This window comes from Diadema antillarum, unplaced genomic scaffold (assembly GCF_040938485.1).
Source record: "Diadema antillarum isolate AM-2024a unplaced genomic scaffold, OU_Dant_1.0 seq00000784_RagTag, whole genome shotgun sequence".
Taxonomy (NCBI): Eukaryota; Metazoa; Echinodermata; class Echinoidea; order Diadematoida; family Diadematidae; genus Diadema; species Diadema antillarum.
Genome location: NW_027271672.1, coordinates 305,854 through 327,631, shown reverse-complemented (window position 1 = coordinate 327,631; position 21,778 = coordinate 305,854). Strand labels below are relative to the sequence as shown.

The 21,778-nt window shown below is 37.5% G+C and overlaps 1 protein-coding gene across 1 annotated transcript in view; it reads left to right on the top strand.

Moving 5' to 3' along the window:
- Positions 1-21,778, top strand: part of LOC139739152 (otoferlin-like) — a gene marked incomplete at its 5' end in the record, with an annotated part of 107,449 nt that overhangs the window by 16,519 nt on the left and 69,152 nt on the right. The window contains 13 exons of the mRNA XM_071649767.1: positions 195-351; positions 1,215-1,401; positions 2,009-2,195; positions 2,820-3,037; positions 3,797-3,905; positions 4,578-4,858; positions 6,217-6,317; positions 7,048-7,144; positions 15,688-15,810; positions 16,119-16,271; positions 17,058-17,250; positions 18,315-18,439; positions 19,642-19,782. Coding sequence (XP_071505868.1) covers positions 195-351; positions 1,215-1,401; positions 2,009-2,195; positions 2,820-3,037; positions 3,797-3,905; positions 4,578-4,858; positions 6,217-6,317; positions 7,048-7,144; positions 15,688-15,810; positions 16,119-16,271; positions 17,058-17,250; positions 18,315-18,439; positions 19,642-19,782 — 2,072 coding nt within the window. The remainder of the gene's footprint in view (positions 1-194; positions 352-1,214; positions 1,402-2,008; positions 2,196-2,819; positions 3,038-3,796; positions 3,906-4,577; positions 4,859-6,216; positions 6,318-7,047; positions 7,145-15,687; positions 15,811-16,118; positions 16,272-17,057; positions 17,251-18,314; positions 18,440-19,641; positions 19,783-21,778) is intronic.

The window sequence follows — 21,778 nt, the reverse complement described above, 5'->3', positions numbered from 1 at the left end:
GGTGCAACAGTATCAAAATTCATACATCCATTTGAATGATTTTGATATAGCATCCATTTTGTCTTTGATGGGGGGTGGGGTAGGGGAGAAACAGGTTAAATGTAGAAAAGGAGGGAGGAAGATCGGTGCAACAGTAACAAAATTCATACATCTATTTGAATGTCTTTAACATAGCATCCGTTTTGTCTTTGCAGACCATTCCTTCTACAATAAGTGGATCATCCTGACGGACATGAATGACATCAACAGCGGACCCAAAGGCTACGTCAAGTGCGACATCCTCATCATGGGCAAAGGAGACACCGTCAAGCCTCCGAAGAAGACCAAGGATGACGGGGACAGCATAGAGGGGTAGGCAGAATACATCCTCCTCTTCTCTCTTTAGTATGAACTTGTAACCAATAGAACCGATAGAAAACCAACGTTCTCTTCAACATTTCTGTTGGTTTTTTAGTTGTGTGTATTGGTTTCTGTCGGTATGATGTTGAAATCAGAACCCCCCCTCAAAAAAACAAAACATAAAAAAACATAAAAAAACAAGGATGACATAGAGGATGACTATGACAGCATAGAGGGGTAGGCAGAATTCCTCCTCCTCTTCTTTCTCTAGTATGAGCTTGTAACCAAGGTCAGAATCCCATGGAAAACCGACATTCTGTTCAATATTTCTGTTGGTTTTTTAGTTGTGTCTATTGGTTTCTTTTGGTGTGATGTAGAGATAAATAGAACCCCCCCCCCCCAAAAAAAAAAGGCCAGTAGAATTCCATCTGAACAAATTGCAGCCAACAGATCCCAACATGTCTAACAGAAACCAACAGATACATTGCACTCCTGTTATAATGAACACATTTATAACAAAATTCTTGGTTACCACGAAGTAAAAATTCAGGCCACAACATGATCCGCTCTATGTCTTTTATTGTTCATTTGCCATGTTGTAACAAAATTGTAATATAACAAAAGAAAACTGCCGGTCCAGAGGACTTCGTTATAACAGGAGTCCACTGTATGAGATCAATTATATCAGTATGTTGTGTCTCATTGTTCAATGATGTATGTTACACTTGATCTCTATGGAAAGCTTATAGTAATGCTGTGCCAGGTAAAATCTAGTTACTGCGGGGAAAACATCCTTGAGGGGACAGTAAATTTGTAAGGATTTTACATCCCTTGCTTCGACCGATTGATTTTGTGACGTGATCATGTATTCTTAGGAACTACCTCCTACCCGAGGGCGTGCCCACGATCCGACAGAGGGCGACATTCAGCATTCGCATCTACCGGGCGGAGGGGCTGCCCATCATGAACTCCGGCCTGCTGGCCAACGTCAAGAAGGCGATCACGGGGGAGATGAATGACCTCGTTGACCCTTACGTCGAAGTCTTCTTCGCTGGTCAGAAGGCAAGTATACACATGTATCTTCCCTTCTCTATAGGCTTCAAAGTGATGTACTAGCTGTGCAATTGTCCAGTCATTGAAGCAAATGACAAGATTAACTGTAGGCCTACATTATGTTATGGAGTAGTTATGTGGCATATCTGGTTACACTCCATTCAGATAAACTTCAAATCCAATGATAATACAGGTACCTAGCACAGCAACCATTCAATCAAAACAGAGATAACAAGATGAAGACAATGTCTACTATAGCTGCCAAGAATAATGTTCATCTGGCAATGCACATTATGAAGTGCAATTATGCTATTATAGGCATCCATCCCCTTACCATAATATCACCAGCCTTTGCTCTTGGCACAAATTCTATCATGCACACGAACACAGTTTCCATTTTATTGCACATATATGATACATGGGCACCCGGTACAACATGACACATGCAGTTTTTTGAGGACTGATGTTATTGGTGTATGTGGTACCTCTCTGGCAAATTTGTGATCTGCGGGTTTGGTATTCCATACCGGTATTGGTTTTACCGTGGTGGCAAGATGTTGGTAATTGATTTTCAAATCCATGGTAAAAACTAATGCTGTTTTGGCTGCACTCACAGGGCAAGACATCTGTGAAGCGGCACCGCTACGAGCCAAACTGGAACGAGCAGATCGTCTTCAGCGAGATGTTTCCACCACTGTGCCGTCGGCTCAAGGTCATGCTGAAGGACAAGGACAGCGTGGTCGATGACACCATCGGCACCCACTTCATCGACCTCGCCAAGATCTCCAGCGAGAAAAACGAGGGTGAGGGGGTACTTTTTGTGCCTCTGTAGTTGTTGTATTTTTTCTCAATGTGATGGGTAAAGGTGTACTTTCTGTGCTTCTAGTTGCTGTATTGTCTTTCGTTATGAAAACAGTGTACTGCAAAATGTTGACTTGAATGGAGCTTGTGTTGTTAAGAAATAACAAAACAACAGAAAATGTTAAACATAAACTTAATGCATGGTGCACTAACATATCCATGTGGGACTTTGACCAGGCAGTGGCAACACTTGGATAATATATTAGAATCTCTTTGTTTAAAGTTGAGACTGTATGAATTTCAGGACTTTGTATTACCAGGTTCCTCGGAAGAAGAAGTGATAAATACACTGTATCCCATTCTTTGGGACAAAACTGTGATTATCTTGATATCAGTTAATGATTGTTTTCATATTGTTTATTATAATTTTTATGATAATGGTGGCATGATAGTGTTTATCATTGATATTACATTGCATAATCATAATCGTTTTGATTAAATTTTTATTCCTGTTTACAGTAGAAGTAGAAGTAGTCTGCATATTGTTGACTGAACAAAACTATCAAGAGCCCTTGATATTGAGATCATTTATCATCACAAGTCATTCATTTCGCTCTTCCATCCAGGTTTCTTGCCAACTTTCGGGCCCAGCTGGATCAACCTCTACGGGTCGACCCGCGAGTTCAACACGGTGGACGCCAACCGTAAGCTGAACGAGGGCATCGGCGAGGGGTGCATGTTCCGCGGCCGGCTGCTGATTGCCATCAAGACGGACGTGCAGGACAGCACCCTGGAGTCCGGCGGTGTGAGAGTGGACACAGAGCCCTGCCTGCCCATCTCAGAGGTATAACAAAGCTAGCTAGGATGGGTGGTTGGGGTAGTAACTTATGTACAGCCATCGCATATTGGATTATTATTAAATACCGATGTAAACAGTGTTGTCATTGTTTTGAACTACATCTGCTGCTTTGATCCTGTAGTTAGTTTGATAGATAGTGTATGTTGTGAAAGACATCCACTTTGACTGACCATTGACAATAGGTGATAATTTGTAAGACGTGAAAAATAAACTGTACAGCTCTGATAAATGTATATGAAAAAATATTTTCTACTTTAAATATTCTGGTTGATCTAAATCATCAGTGAATTATTTTGTTTGAGGGAAATCACATAATTCGGGAGAGATCATTTTTGCTAGGTACATGTATAGTGAAAATAAGGTAATGGTGCTTAAAAGCAGAACTATGGAGTTCATTTTGCAATATTTAAGATGAATATGTTTGATATTTTTTTGTTATTCTATTTATTTATTTATTTTTTTGCTATCTTGTGCTTATTTTTTATTGTATTCACGATCTTTTGTACACAATGTCTGCAATTCAGCCTGCGAGCTACAATAGATATTGCACAATGAAATACCTTTTCAATTTGAATCAATTCAATTCAGTTCATGATATGATGCTAACTAGAAAAAGGGAGAAGGTTGTTGTAATGATGATGATGATGAATGCTGTGGTCCAGTCAATGATGCAGGATGCTGAAATTGTTCTTGTTGCCACGTTGCTGGTAATTAAATGCAATTTTTCCCGTTTCCAACTTTCAGGCTGCTCCAGGGAGGAAGGACGAATTCTTCTTCTTCGCCACCGTGTTCGAGGCATCCATGATTGACAAGAAACTCGGAGACAAGCCCATCACATTTGAATTTACCCTAGGTGAGTACCCCTGGTACTCAAGTTATCAAAACTACATTTTTCTAAAAGAAAAGACATCTTCAGAAATGGATGTAGAGAATTACTACTAACATCATTACATGTGAAATGTATTGTAAGATGAACTGGTCTGCTAGACAAAGTGAATGCTGAAAAACTGGTGAAAAAGTTGGAACGATTAAAAAAAGTTGTGACTGAACGCTATTAAAGGAATAATCAGTTAGTTGTGATTATAGTTGTTCATCAGTAAGTCTTCTTACTTAGTGATGTTAAGAGGGCACTCCAAACTTCAAGGTGCTACAGTCTTGTTACTGTTGAGTCATCAACAGAGAAGTTGGTTGTTTCCTGGAGCTGTATATCTTTGGGAAGCAAATCTTCATTATGATGTAAGGTTTAGAAACATGTGGTAGCTGTAAATGTCACACATTGATAAAGTGAGGAAAAACCTAACACTTTGAACTGGTTAGTGGTGTTGTTTTGTCTGAAAAGCAAATGTTGATGTAAGTGACAGTCCCAAGTACTAGCTGCTTTGACTGTGTTGGCAACAATGACGTGAGCCAACAATCTCAACCATGTATCTGTCTGAAAAATTGCAGCTTAATATGCCTCCTGTCGAAACTTTTTATATCTTGTGCATGAGTCACACACATCTCGCACGTGTTCTCTCTCTGATAGGTAACCACGGCAACCACATGGATGGCCGCAACATCCACCAGGCCCGCACCACGTACGACGGCTCTGACGACGAGGAGGAGCAGCTCATCCAGGCGCCAGAGCCAGAACCGGAGGTGGGCGTCTCCATGACGCCGCCCATGGCGCCCAAGTCGGTGGACAAGGATTACTACTACATGCCGTTCGACGACAAGAAGCCCATCATTTACCTCAAGTTCACCACTGAGGACCACCGGCGCCGCTTCTACAACATGAACATTCTCTACAAGATCGCCGAGCGATTGGTTAGTGTTTCCTCTTCCAGTTTGAAAACAGTCTGAAGACAACAACAAATTACCTTTCATTTCATATGCCTTGTCATTTAATTTGCCTTTCATTTAATATGCCTTGTCTGCCTTGGACTACTTAACATAACAATGTCGGAATTTCGGAACTTGGGTATTTGTTCCATGTTCATCGTGTCAATGCCGGCAACCAGGGACAGCCTGGTGGAAGTGTCGCTGCTGGGAAAGTAATAGATGACAGGTTCGAGTCCCACTGGTTCCTTTTTACCGACATGTTTGTGAATTTACAGATCAGCGGTTGCAGTCTTAACAAATTTCATTTGTAGAGGGAGACAAATTGAAGAAACTCACACCTGAACCTTCACCCCTCTGAATAATATCTTGCTTTCATCAACAAATTTACCTACTTTCCATTTGACCAGCTGTGCATCGAAGCATGATTTTGTATCATCAGTCTGCTTTGTCTGAGCAATGCCTGTGGTATCCTGTTTGTGGTCGGAATTTTAATTATTAGCAAAATTATGTCGTCCGTTTTTAGTAGATGCCATGGGATAACCCAATTCCAGACATATGCACCAACAGCCTACCCTGGACATTCCTGTTGGTCCATTTCACATCACTTTTACTATAGTATATTATCAAGAAAAAAAAAACCACCACCAAATCCAAAACAGGGTGCCCCAATCTTTGCATGAATCTAGAAAAGAGAATGCATACTTGAATACATTTTTAAACATATGTTATTTAGTATCTTATGTTTGGTATGAAAAAGCAAATTGTAAAGAGTTTTAAGAAAAAAGATGTATGCAGCATGCTCCTTTCTTGAGCAATTGATTGGTATTGATAGTGGTCACTACAAGCCAAGCAAAAAAGAAAGAAAAGAAAAAAAAAGATATGTGTATAATCTCATTATTGCAATGATAGTAATGATGATGAGGGTGATGATAATTGTTAATGTTATTAGCTGTAGTAGAAATATTACTTATGCTACTACTGCTACTGCAGCAACAACAGCAACGACAACATGAACAATGACTACCACCGTACTACTGCTACTACTACTGTTACTACTACTACTACTGCTGCTGCTACTACTACTACTACTACTACTGCTGCTGCTGCTGCTGCTACTACTGCTACTACTACTACTACTACTACTTCTACTACTACTACTACTACTACTACTACTACTACTACTACTACTACTACTACTACTACTACCACCACCACCATTATGCCACTACCAGTTCTAGTGACTACTGTAACACTGCTCTTATCGTTGTCGTCATTTTCAATAGTCCTGTCACAATAAGAAAGAGAAAGAGAATACATCTGGTTTTTGTCTTATTGCTGTGCAGGAGGAGGGTATTTCTGATGTCTCTGACAGGCTGTCTAAGGACAAACCCAACACTGAGAAGGTCCTGAGAAAGGTCCTCAAGGGGTTCATTGAAGACTGCCTGTAAGTATATGGGTCTGATTCAAGACTACTACTCTGTGCCTAGCAACAAATATTCAAATGTGAATGACGCGCCTCTTAAACATAACAACAATGACAACAACAAAGCAACAGTCTAATGCCTGATATTTGAATGTATTTTTCTCGTTTTTGTGTTTCTGTTTGCTTGTTTGTTTATTTATTTATTTGTTTGTTTGTTTCCAGTATTTTTGCTATCCAAGATTGCATGGATGGATCTACTCTAATTCATCACAGTGGTTGAATAGAGTTTCATATGTTTCTTTCAACTAGTTCTGTCACAAATTTCTGTCGTATGCTCGTTCAATATTCCACTTTTCTATCTATATGGTTCTTTATATTATATTATCTATTTATCATATATCTCTTTATATTCATTCATATTAATGTCAGTGGGAGCTTCTGTGGGAGGAGTTTAGATCCTGCCAAATACTTTTATTTTTTTTGGAGATGATTTAGCCCATAATGTCCAGGGGAAGTTACTGTAGATACCCAGGACCCTCTTACAGAGTAGTGCCAGAACTGATGAGGATACCCCTCAGTACATGATGCCATAGTATACACAAGAACATCTGGAGCTCTTGCATAGTAGAATATGTGTGCGAGTACTGTGCATTAGAAATTTGTGTAGGCCTATCTCTTTAGGTATATATGCATACTCACAGACATGATTTCCATCAACATTTTGCTGTTCTGTCCACATTTTGATGTCCAGGCAATACTCCAAGCTGACCAAGGGAACGGGAGGCGGAGCCAACGCGGGGAAAACCAAGCTGGACAGGGAGCGCAATCGGTGGCTGCTGTCCGAGCTGGTATGACCTCTGACCTCTACGTTGTAGAGCCTATTCAAATGACATCATTATGATAATGTGTCTTAGTTGCTCAATTTGCAACTTGCTCTTTCATTGCATCAACCATGGCTTGCTTGATTTTCATCACAGTTGTTACCATAACACTTCCTTCATGCTTGTTAGTAGAGAATGTTCTCCGTTAGGCATTTACCCCATCTCTTTATTGTAGGTTTCATTGGTCATGATTAGTTTGTCATAAAGTACAGCAACATTTGCTTTCAGTTGAGCCCTTTATAGTGTTCACTCACACTTGTTCATTTCAGTTTAAGAATTTTCAAAGGCTTCTTTGATAAATTGCTAAATTTATTACTGATTACAAGAATGCCTACACATTTTCAACGAATAAACTTTCCAGTTTTGTCTCTCAAATTGGCAAAAGCTTCATTTACTGAATTAGTTACTGATTTCAAGATTGCGTACACATTTTTGAAGAATAAAGTTTCTGTTTTTTTCTCTCACATTGGCAAACCTAAACCTAATTTTTTGTCCAATTTTATGCAGTTTCATTTAGTTTAACCAGATAGTTTTTATCTTTCTCTGATACAAATTAAGATATTTGGTGAAATTTGAGAGTTGCCAATTTGCTGATTTCATGATGATTTTTGCAGCAAATTTTTCCCCAGTTTTTTTTTTGTGGATGAAGGGTTCATTGGAGAGAACTGTTAGAGATATTTTTAGATGTTTACTTGTGAAATGTGCAGAAGTTTGTTTTAATGCAACTTGATGCTAGAGCTTGAATTTTATAAGTGGTATACGACAGTAAGTTTGCACGGTTGCTGCCAATGGTTCAATCATCATTCATGCATTCTTTGCTACTAATGGTTTCTGTATTGTGTTGCAAATTTTTGTGTCTTAATCGTGCCCTATGACATTTCCCACTGATATTAATGAAATGCTCTCCCATTTCCATTGAATTTTGCTTGAATTGCTGCCCATGTGGACATGGACCTTCACCCGTCCTTTTCACCATCATTCTTCTTGGGTTTTCCATCATGAAAATGGGGAAAAATTGTTTGTCTTTGCTGTGTTGTGCATGTGCAATGGTGGTTGAATTTTAATGATAATTTTTGTTTGATTTACACACAATTTGCTTGCTTTAAAAAAAAAACAACACACCCCTAAAATGCTTTTACTGTGAATGAATTTTATGCATTTAATCTGTGGATATATGTATTAACATCCCTTCTTTTTGTGATTTTGTGTGTTTGTGTGGATATATGCTAAATGTGATTAACATTTTCGTTATGGTGGCTGCAAATGCCAAATCACGTGGCTGATTCTGATGCAACCTTTCTGACAAAATCCTACGACAAACACGCAAACAAATGGAAAAACAAAACGCGATTCCAAAAATTCCAGAAAGATTTAATGGAAGACGCTGCGGATGTTCTCGGTGAAGACCCCGATGAAAAGCCCCCTGCCAAGCGGGCCCCTGCCTCAAAGCCACAGGCCATGGACCTCTTCAATCAGGTACAACGTGGGATCATCCCTCACGCTTTTTTCTTGTTGGGTCTGTGCTTTGTGCACTCCCGTCATGACTCACAGAATATTCACATTACTAGAAGAATGAGTACATTTTGGATGGTACTCCATATCTTAAACTTGTTTGAATATTTCAAATTCTATCTGCAATGCTTAATTTTTTCCCAAATTCTGAGATACGTCAATGATTGAACAGTATTGCATTTCGGGTGGTACTCCATTTTTCAAACTTCATTAAATATTTCAAATTCTCTCTGGCATGTTTATTTTTTTCCTCAAAATTCTGAGAAAAGTATTGCCATAACCCTGATATGAAAAAGTTGCATTTGTGAAGTATAGCATAATAAATTAATTTTGGCATTTCACCAGGATTTCTTTTTTTTTTTTTAAATTATCTAAAAAAAAATCAAATATGACCTAAAACTGTGGGGGGAATGACATTCATGTTTTACAACAAGAAAATATGTTTTTGTAAAGTTTCACCAAGTATGATAAGAAAATTCTCTCTCTGAAATTGGTATCAATATGTAATAAATTGTAAGATATCACTCTGGCTTTCCTTTATATCCAGGAAAAGTAGTGTACATTCTATCTGTACAGAACTATGCAACAGTAAATACATATATTGGTTATACACATATATTTCTGAATCAATGATATAGTGTTTGCACTCATTCAATCATGAAGACTATCTTTTAATCTGAATGTCTCTACTTGCTATAATATTACTGAAATTATCTATTAAATTGCTTTCAGATTCTGATTGGTATGATAAAAAATGATATGGTGATATTGTATACCAGTGCAGTTTTCTGCAGTACAAAAGTTCCAGTGCAAACTGAATCTCATATAGCAATGTGTACATCTTTTAACTGTTTGACACGTAAGCAGGAATAAAAATGAGACATTTAAACAAAAAAAAAAGAAAAAGAAAAAAGAAATTACATTTGAAAATTGGTAGGAGATGAACCAGCATGTGAAATGAATAAATGTATGTTGCAGCAACTCTTGTTTCTAAAGCTTGAGTAGCTATAAATTTAGGGTTCTGTTTCATTTGAAAAACAGAAAGAAGAAAATCTATGTGAATTGTAAATTGCATGTCATTACTATTATTGCTCCTGATTGTGATGCATTATGGGAAAGAATATTTTATTTTTGAAATAATAGTTTCTGCATGAAATTCTTCATCAACATTCCAAAGCTTATCTTTGATTTCCTATGGAAATGAGGGGGCTTTTTTCTTTCTGTTTTGCAATTGAGTTTGCTTTTGCCACTTCGTCTAATTACACTTTGTGTTGATTCAACAGGTGTAAAGGTCGATCTTATCTCTTTTTCCTCTAAGATAATGCATCAATGACCTCCCAAATTTAAACTTGTGTGAACTGTCAGCAGGATTAATTGTTGTTTTAGGAGGGGAAAGATGTCTTCAATTTGTCCTATAGTGGGAAATATTCTTCCTCCCCAAAACCCCTTGAATCTCTACATCCTCGTGTGTTTGTGAATCACTGATGAAGATAATATAAACCAATAATGAAATCTAATCTGTGAACTAACTGACAAGCAATTTAACCTTTGCCCTTTAACTTTTGACATTAACCACAAACTGCCAAACCTTTATTAACCATACTATCACTCTTGCGCATTTCTCAATGTCACTGCGTGGCACTTGCCACCTAGCTCTCAGAAAAGATCAGAGACTTTCTGATCAAACAACTGGCACTTGTAAGTAAAAAGTTATAGATACATATGTATCAATGGACATGTTAAACCAGCAGTTTATCACCTGGGACACATGTACAAGTATACAAGTACCATATCCAACTACATATGTTTGTTCCTGATATCTTTTACACTGAAATTAATAGTTCAGTGACTTTTGTGTTATTGTTTATCTTTTCCACTGACTTCAATAGTTCAGTGATTCTTTTATATTGTTATATCCTTCCAGTGGACATGGTTATATCTCTCTACCAGTGTGTGATATGCTATCAGATACACTTGTATATCAGTCATAAATTTTATTTTAGCGCAGTCTCAGCTGGCATACAAGTGGGGGAACCAGTAATGGACTACTTTCCAGGTGTGAAAAACTGAAGATTTGTCTATTCTTTCACACACCTCTCCGGTATACAAAGTTGAATGGGAATTTATTTCAAAAGGTGGAAATCTATGTATTTTATGCATATACAAGGTATATACAGTATATATATTCACCTTCCTGCTTCTATTTTCATTATTCCATATAGTGAATATCCTCATCTTATTTCTCTATATCAAAGTTATATGCAAAAAAGGGATATGAACCAAAACACTTATCTGGCTTTGAAATACAGTAAGACTAGTGGCTATAATCCAGATAAGCTCCGAGCCTTAGCTTGCTTCACTGGTTGATGAGAGCCCAATTCACATTGAAAAGAAAAACTCATACAAAATACCCAAATACTGTATATACATGAAAGATTATATACACATGTATGTAATGTACATTATACACATGTCTACAAATTGTATGCTGGCTCATGCATACCAATGAGACTGTGTTCACACTCACACATTTACACCTTGTAGGTTGTTCACCCCCCTTCCCCACACACCCGTGTACACAGAGAGGGGACTTTTATCACCATTGACTACCCTAGTAAACCCTATGTGTACCTATGCTGAGTTTAAATCATGGTTAGAATGTTTTCATATCTTCATCAGATCGATATTTGCTATGTCATCATGTAGCTTTTAAACATGTCACTCCATACCTTTGTAAACTGTCACACTACTGAAGAAAATCATGAAATGGCAAACCGCAAGTTTTAAGGATTGTGCCACAAAGGCATTTCTATATGCGGCAACAAGAACATTAAGCTTGTCCCCTTAGTAAATGACTCCGAACACATCAAACTATACTGAAATATTCTCATTCAACCTAACCCTTGTCCTTTGAGTACTGATAAACACAGAAAACCCTATACGTGTAGATTTGTGCACACTGCTTGAAGTCCCTAGTACAGAAAGGGTTAATCAACCTTGTAATGCCAACAAAATGTAGTAAATAAATATTTGTAACATTAAAACTCTCCTTCAGAATGCAATTAAAAAAAAAACAGTCAGATATTTAAGTGAGTGTTTTTCTATTGGCTGTTGTGAGTTTACCGGTGTCATATAGCATTTTTCATGAGGGTCATCAACTTCAGGGTGGGACTGTTCCACTTTGAAAGGGGAAGATGGAGTGTGTTCTGTGTTTGGTTTTTTTTTTTTCCAGTAAGGGGCAGAATGCTTTTATCTCATTACCTTTTGTCACATCATAATCAGCAATTGGGGTAATGTCATGAAATCATCCTCAACATATCTTATCTATATGCGTGGATTCACCATTCATCATAAACATTTACAGTGTTTCGCATGGGTTGGACCATTGTGTGGCAAAAAGCTGGGATACGTCACATGAATAGTGCATCCTTTACTGAATTACATACAGTATATATGGTAATCTGTAAACACAATACCCTCAGAGAATATCAATCTGAAAATACAGCATTTGCAGATATTTCAAAGTGACATAAAGAATATGATGAGCAAGCAACTTCAAAATCCTGAATAAACCTTTTTGTTACAGCAGTGTGGTTGAAGAATGGTCAAAAGGTCAAATAAGAGTCCATTGATATTAAGGTTACATGTATGTGCAAAACAGCGAGTAGAATTGATTAAAAATGAGAGCCCTATGTTTGAAAAAAAACATGGTTGTACATATTTTAATGTCAAAGTAATATTTACTTCTTGTACATGTGCAATATAACAGTAAATGTGTGCTGTGAATAAAAAGCCTCACCATATAACATTTCCGTTTTGCCAATTTCTTTGCCTGCAACCCCTCCCTCTCCCCTCTACGTAAACCTACGTAAACAAAATGCAATAAATGGGCACAAATATGTAGAAGCTGTCATGTCTGGTAAGCTATACAGAATTAGTTTACAATCTATGTGGATTATGCAGTTGGTTGAAAGTTCAATATGCACTCTGTCAGCGTAAACTCAAACTCACAATAGTATGACTGTAGCATACAGTGATGTGAGCATCGCTGTAGAATTTTCACATGCATTTGTCTTTCTTCTGTTGCGTCATATCTAGAATTACGAAGAAATTTTACAAAAATCCATGTCCAGTTTTATCAGCTTTGCCTGTGCAGAGGAGTGTACAATTGTACAGCCCTTATCTCTTGTGCTCATATGAAATTGATATCATATACGAAATTTTAAAAAAATGAATAGATGAAAGGCATACACACATGAGCATGAGGTACGCTGTGGTGAGTTTGTTGTAATGGACGGAGTGCATAAAACCACAATATCTGATGTCTTGACATCTGGGGTCGATGTGTTTTTTGGCACTGTTTACTGTTGTCATTATTTGTCTATGTTCCCAAAGGAAGTTTATTTAAACCATGGTAAAAAACAACAACAAGAATATATAGGAAATTACAAATGCCACTCTTCAAGTCAAGTCAGTCTCATCAATTAAAGAAAGAACAACAACCCAAACTCAATTTATTGAAAAAAGTGGCCTTCCAATGCTTGTCTGAAAATGTCGGACAGAACACAAGTTGAAAAAAAAAAAATGCAGCTCATCTGCATCCATCGCAGAATCTGAAGTTAATGTGCCAAAATGATATCAAATTATGTGTATCGTTTTAGAAGCAAAATATTGGTCAAAAAAATTGTCCAGTCCATGGTTTGGATAAACCTCCACTGAGTGTTTGGGAAAGAAGAGTGTTTGCTATTATCTTTATTCAATTTGTATGAAATAGTTTTATACTCCTTTTTTTTCTGTATATTTGTAAAACTGAAATATTCTGCTTCTTGTTTCTTTTTTTTAAACTTCAATATGTAGTTTATCTTTCTGTTTGGTTTGAATATCTCTTCCTATATGACTCTTTGGACTGGGCTATAATGAAGATGCGGTTCTTTTTTTATGGTTCACATTTGCCTTTCAGTTTTGAGGGGAGTGGTGTCTATGCTTTGGTTTTTGCTTGTTTATCTGCTCATTTATTTATTTGTTCATTTATTTCTTTGGGGAAGGATTTATTTGTGTCTTATCCATCATTATTGTATTTCATACTTCTCTCGTCACTCTTTGTCCACGCTTGCACTCATTGCGTTTGTCAGGATTTCGATTTGGATGACAACTACATCACCAGACAGGCATGTTTTTTTTCCCCACCTCCTCTTGTGGACATTTCTTGACCTTTGACCTCCTGTGTGCTTTTTTTTTTTTTTTGGTTGTCCACCGCACCACAGATCAGAAATGTGTCACAGTTGACCCTTACAGATTAAGCACTGGAGTTCTACATGCTTTATGTACCTTGTATTCCTTGTCTGATTCACTGGTATATTCCTTTGCTGTGTACATGTATGTGTGCTTTCTTGAGTATACATGTATTTCTCCTTGTGTATATACGTGATATCTGCATCTTAAAATATAGCATTTATTATTTTCAGAGATGATATTAAACATATTTATCATATATACAATGTATAATGTAGTATCAAAGATCTCTTTCTATTCATTATACTATGGTAAAACATATCTGTACGGCAAAAATAGTAGACAGCTATAAAATATGCATTGTATGTATGAAGGTGCAGGCAGAGTACATACGGTATTCATGTATGTTTATATATTGGACTGTGTTTTATTTTTGTATGTCATTTTTATTTTTGGTGTGAAACAAAAACATTGCAGTGATATTTGTTAACATCACAGTATCTATTTTATTTACTAGTGTGTGTGAATGCACTTACGCTTTCCTGTGTGGTATTTTGTGTGTGCTGATGTGAAACTCGTGATACATATATCTGTGGTACTAGGTAGAAGATTTCATTCTTTGTCTTCAATTTTTTTTTTTTTTTTTTGGTATAGTTTACACCAGATCATCTTGCAACATTGGAGCTGCTTACGCCCATATTATGTCTCATCTTTTTAGGCTGTTATTGCTGTTCCAAAGTTATTATTATTATTATTATTTTGAAACTTAACACCGACATATCTTCTGTTGGATAGTTAATATGACCCTACAATTATAAACTATTGATTTTTTTTGGCCAATGATGATGTTTATCTTGTGTTTAAATGAGCAGAACTCTTCATACAGAGGTGAGGCGTAGGAATATATCAATAAATTCCTATTCTATAATTCCATTCCTTTCTGTGATGGATATTAAATATACATAGAATTCAACATTACTTTGAATATGTCTAAACTTTCATCTTAAAGACGAATTACAGGTCTTGATCAACTTACAAATAACAGTTGTGATGTTGTCATCATTATGACACGATAATCATAAAATATGAAATGGATCCAATTTGCAACGTATTGAGAACTTTCTGAGTGTGATTTTTTTTTTGCCACTACTTGTGATGCATATCTGCACACAATAGTTTGTAAATTCAAATGTAAGGCAAATGTGTGACTTTCTTTGAAGAGAAAAATAAATGTTGTCAATCCAAATAATAACAAAACAGCCTAGTTAAGGTCTTTGTCAACTGGAGTACTGAGGAAACTCCCACAATGAGCACAAATATTTTTTGAGTGAGAGAGAAAACAGCAGATTTCACTAACTTTCATGTTCTTCAATATCTCCTCATCCACTTCTTTCCACCTCTTCCTCCTCCTCCTACTCCTTCACCTCTTCTCTTCCTGCTCCTCCTCCTACTCTCCCTCCATCTCCTCTTCCACCTTTTCCTCCTCCTCCTCTTCCTCCTCTTCCACCTCTTCTTCTTCTTCCTCCATCTCCTTCCCCCTTCCTCCTACTCTCCCTCCATCTCCTCTTCCACCTTTCCCCCTCCTCCTCTTCCTCCTCCTCTTCCTCCTCCCTCCTTCTCCTCCTCTTCCTCCTCCTCTTCCTCCTCCTCCTCCTCCTCTTTCTCTCCTCCTCCTCCTCCTCTTCCTCTCCTCCTCCTCCTCCTCCTCTCTCTCCACTTCCTCCTCTTCTTTCACCTCCTCAATTTCTGGCACCGCCCACAAATAGGAGGAGCTAGGCAAGAAAACCAAGGAGCTGGCCAAGGGTCGGCAGTGGACCCAACGAGCCATCAAGGAGAAGCTCAAGGCAGCCAGGGGTTTCCTCCATCGCCTCCGATTCCTGGCAGATGAGGTGAGGGCAGGGGGCTTTAAATAGCATTCTTTGGCATCATCTTCTTTAGGAGAACAGCTTTAAATTGCATCCCAGATAGCTACTTTGTGAATATAGCCTGGCTAAAAATGATAACAATGATATCATTATGATATCATTAAACATGCATTTCCTCGTATCAAGTGTACTGTGTGTGACCAAATATGTTAAACAATATAAATTTTGTATCTGCATGTTGTACATGTGTCATGCTTGTACTATTTTGGAAAAACATATTTCAAATTCAAATACACAATTTTGTAATTGTGCGGATGTTGTTGCCATGGCAGCCCCAGCACAGTTTGCAGGACCTATTCGTCTGGATGATCAGCAATGGGAAGAGGATCGCCTTCACGCGCATCTCGGCCCGGAAGCTGATCTATTCCATGGTGGAGGAAGAGAGGGGTGAGCTCTGCGGCAAGATGCAGACGCTGTTCCTCAAGGTGAGTTTGTTGCCATGGCAAATGCCATGGCAACCACATGCTAGTGTTAATCAAAAGATCATTGGGCCTCAGGCATATATATGGAAAAGATATATATATATATATATATATATATATATATATATATATATATTATATGTATATTTTGCAGCTCAAATGTTTAACCCTGTATAAGTGGGAATATATTAAATTTGCCAAGTCATCCTATACTCCTGCTCCAACCTTCTTAGTGCTCCCCTTAACTTTTGAGTGTGGACAAATCACTTAAGTGTAATAAATTGAAAATCCTGCAGAAATGAATAGAGATATGGATACTGATTTCTTGATTAATAATTGTATAATGAAAATGAGTATAATGATGATATGCATTCTGCAGCTTTTAAATGACTGTGCATCAGGCTTCATTTCTTATTTGTGACACATTTTATTTATGTTCTGCAAAACTAGAAATTTTCATGTGCATCTAAGTTCTCGAATATCGTGAGAGCCTTTTATTTGTGAAATTAAAATGCACAAAAATGTTCATGTGTACACTACTTGTATATATGCATTTAATGCCAGTGGCAATTCATGAAAATGTCATACCGAAAAGTTTTAGGTTTGCAGTAGATCTCATTCATATAAAAATGATGAGTGAGAACATGGTGGTAATCATAATTTCAGAGCTTTCCAAGTCAGTGATAGGCCTACATATTGTGCAGAACATGTGTACCTAATTCCGTGAAGGAAATGGTCGGCACTAGAAATGACCATCATTTTGTTCCTCATTCATTTGCCTACGGTCAGCTGCCGGGCAAGAAGGGTACGGGGTCAAGCGGCTGGACCATCCAGGCCAAGCTGGACGTGTTCCTGTGGCTGGGACTCAACAAGCACCGCAAGGACATGCTGAAGGGATTGCCCAGCGGCTACCACATGGACCCGGAGCTCAAGGCATGCGTCAAGCCCGCCAAGCTCCCTCCCCCACTCATCTTCTACAGGGGTAAGGAATATTGTAGAATTAGAGAAGCACTCTTAGAGCGCAGATTTCCGCCAGGCAGCTCATTTCTACTACTGATCTTGTTCTTCCATAGAGATTAGTGATTTCCACCCATACATAAACATGCTGAAAGTCGCCCAATTTCCAAATATAAAAGCATTTTGTTACGTTGTCAACTTCCAGCTGCGCGCCGTGCCGCGCCTTAGCAGAAACTAGAGCACGCACTTTAGTATGAAAACCTCCAAAATGTGCAGCTTGAACTCCCAAGTTCATTAACCCTACCTGCCAAAATATCAAAAATCCGTCATAAAATCCACAAAAATTGCCAGATCACCATCAAAATTCAATCATCTCTTACTTGTGTCATTTTCAACCTTTCCTGTAAGTTTGATCCAAATCTGTTCATTATTTTGCACACGGACAAACAAACCAACAAACAGATACAATCCAAGAACTTTCCTGGATTGGAGCTGATGGCCTTTTTTTCAGACCATTTTGTATTCTTGCCGACCATTAACAATGAAAAGTACAATTGTATACTAGTAATACAGGGATTTGTGGAACTTTCACATGCATTCTTTGTACTTTCGTGAATCCTGGCTCCTTGGTGAAATTTGCAAATGTTTCATGCAAAGAACAATTTCTGATTGTACAGTAGTGTGCAAAATGAACACAGCTCAGGCATTTCAATTTGCACTAATGTGTTTCTCCGTACGTGTCTGTCCAAAAAACCTCTGTAAAATAATTTGCATGATTTTTAGTATCTGACAAGTGAGATTGATGGCACTCCTCTTGCATACTTGAAATAAACATTACTATTGATTTTATTATTATGATTATGATTACTTTTATCATCATTATTATTTTCATCATTATCATTATCAAAGTAGGAAAAGTATTACTCTGTGAGTATCTGTGGTAGTATCATTATGATTGTCCTGATTATTATCAATTATTACCAAATGTAATCATAATCACCTTCATTGTCATCATTATTGATTCTTTGATAATGTCACTAGAAGTAAAATTATTGCTACTGCTATCATATTTTACATCATCATCCACAGAGAAACTGGTCTTCCAACTGCGATGTCACATCTACCAGGCCAGAAGTCTCATTGGATCGGACTCCTCCGGCCTGTCGGACCCCTTTGCGAGGGTCGTCCTGCGTGACCAGGTCAAGCAGACCAGGGTCAGTATAACTCATTTTAATACCTCCTCGCAGATTTAGATGAACTCTTCTCCAATGTTTGTGTCGGCCAATATCAATGATTACATCCAATCAATCAAAGCAGTGAAAGAGTTTTTGAAGTCATGAAAAAAAAAAAGGGGAACCCCCCCTCCCCCCCCCCCCCCCCCCCGGGTCAGCACCAGTTGACCCAATCTTGGACCACCATTGCCACCCATGATGACCAACTGCTTCGATTAGAAGATGAGCAAATTTGCATGGAATTTGCATAGATGAGTGTGACCGACATCACGCTAGTTTCCAGAGAATCCTTGAATGGCATGTTTTCTTGAGAGCGTGATGGCGGCCACACTCATCTATGCAAATTCTATGCAAATTAGATGATGATGCTGTTGCTTGGCAAATTCCACTGTCCTTCACACAATACTCACTGAATTTACCTTAACTTTGATTGCCTCACTTGTGTCATGCATTCATTTGTTTCTCAATATGTTTATCATCTGTAGTCTGCAAACTTTTACAACCATGTAGTCAATTTCATGATGATGATGATTATTATTATTATCATTACTACTACTATTATGATTATGATTATTAATATTATTATCATCATTATTATTCTGATTTTAACTCTTTATGTGCCATGGTGGAAACCACCTGTGTGCCACATTATTCTGAGACACGAAGATAGTCATGCTTAGAGAAAGAATTCTGTTTTTCCAGTCTGTATAACTTTTACAAATTTCTGTTAAGCTGGACATAATAGTGAGCAAAGTTAATGAGGAATGCCAAACTTTGCTTCATTATACAATGTATAACAATTTTATTTTCAATTTTTCTTTTGAATTACCAGTTACTACATTACTGTAAAGGAATGACTTTGGCACATAAAATAGTGACAGAAACTTAAAGTGTACATGCATAATCTAGTTGGGAACACCGCTTGATAGTCATTCATCACATAGAATGCAAGCCGTATGTGAGAGGAACAAAAGCGCGAGAAACGCTTTGATTGTACTGCAGGATTAGTGATTTATCGATCGGTTTTGGCGGCTTTGTTTGTTGAGCAGAATATGCGAACTTGGCATGCCGTCGACTGAGTCGGACGTGCGAACGTGGCACATAAAGAGTTAATTTCTCCATATAACTGTGTTTATTACCCTTGCTTTCATCTTCGTCGTTATTTGCATCACTTTCACCCCCAGGTCATCAATGAGACGTTGAGTCCGACGTGGGACGAACTCCTGCTCTTTGAACAGTTCGTCATGTACGGGAATCGGGACAACATTCGGGAGGACCCGCCCGTGGTCTGCATCGAGTTCTTCGACATCGACATCGGGGTGAGTGTTCCACGTCATTCAGGCTTTCGTTGGCCTGCCTGGTGGGGGGGGGGGGGTTGGGTAGTACTTGGAGGGAGATATTTGTAATACAGTCAAATCTGTCTATAGCGACCACCTGCTGTATGCGACCATTAAACACAATTCCCCCCAAGAGAAAAGCCATTTTAATCACCCTGTCTAAAGCGACCGCCTGTCTACAACAGCCACTTTTTTGTCTCCCTTGGGTGGCCACTATAGACAGGTTTGACTGTAATATGTAATGCTGTGGTTATTCAGGAGAGTTTGCATTTGGCTAAGATTTTTTTTTCTTTTTAATGAGTTTGTGAAATCTATTGTCAGATTGAGGATAAAGCTCCCATATTGTGCATTCTTCGTATTTTATACGTTAGATTTGTTTTTCAATGATTACCCCCTGCATCTTTTTTCTTTTGGTCAAGATTATTCATTGTTTGCATAGCTACAGTTCTGTTTGGTATTGTTGGAAAGCAAATTAAAATCAAACATTTGTAAATTGTCTTCATGATGAATGATTAATTATTTTTCTATAACAGTACTGTAGCATCCGATTTTCTTTACCTTTTTTAAAATGAAGCTGTAGTTATGGACATTTTTAGATATTCCCAACCACAAAGAGATATTAAAGATGAATTGAAAACATTTCCATGCAAGATGCACTTTATTATATTCATTCTTTTTTTTTAACAGTTGGTACGATTTAACTCAGAAATCATAATTTTTAATCTCTTGATGCATAAGCCTGTGGAGGGCGGGGTAAATCACAGTTCTTACATTTTTTTTTTGGCATGAGTTTGCTGTAACTATGTTGATACTGTGGAATGTGAGGTTGATATGGAGTTCAATGTCAATTTTTATAATCTATAATAATTGTCAGGGTGTCAAGGATTGGGTTGCCATTACTTCAGAAATTTAGTCTCACCAATTTTAGCTGCTAGATCCTGGTTTCCAAATTGCTATGTGTTTATTTTTCCCCCTGTATCATCAGGTACATGGGACACAGATGTTAAGATACTAAACTAAAGTTTGTTTGATTTGTTTGATATTGATCTTCATTAATCATTCAGCAATATTAATATGGAAATAGGGCACTGGATTCCAAGATACAAATGCAAGTTCTGTCAAATTAATCTGCAGATGTTAAAATGTACTGAAAAAATAAAATATGCACTTTATAAGTGTGTAATTTGATAGAACCCTTTTAATGCACAATCAATTTTTCATGAAAACGTAATTCAATTTCTTTTGGAGGAAGAGAGTTGTTATGCGTTGTAATGATGTTTATTATGAATTTCACAAAAGGTTGACCCACTACCTTTAAATCCATTTTATGTAATGATTTGTCTTGTGTTGGTGACAGCTTTTTTTTTGTTGTTGTTGTCATTGCTTTGTTATCTTTGTGCTCAATATCCAGTGTTTCAGATGTGTGATGGATTGCGAACGTCTGAATATTTTGCTTCAGCATCTGGTCTTTTCTTTCCCCTTTCTTTTGCTTTCCATGTTCTATATTCCCATATTTCATTCTCTCTCTGTTTTGAAAACTGTTTTAATGTACAGGAATGTATGATAAAGATGATACTCTTATGAATGGAAAAATATGCTTGTTTTTGTCATAAATGATGATTATATGCCACCTATGTGTAACTCTACCTTTTACATATGTATATCAATACATTATTCATGCCTCTTTCATACATACAAATTCATTTTTGCTGTGTTCAAAGTGATTTGTCATAAAGAAAAAAAAAAGATATCTTCCATTTCCACACTGGCTAGAAAGACAGCATAGACCATCCTTCCTGTGTTTTGTTTTGTTTTGTTTTTTTAATAGTTGTTTGCTGAGTAGGTTATTGAATCCTCAGTTTCTCATTACTTGTTCTGTTGTGAAAGCTTATCCAAATCCTTTCTCTTCTCTGGATTGCTCAGATGCTCTGTTTAAAATAGGGGCTGTCATTTGCTGTTTTAGTAGCTTTCTCAATCTACATAC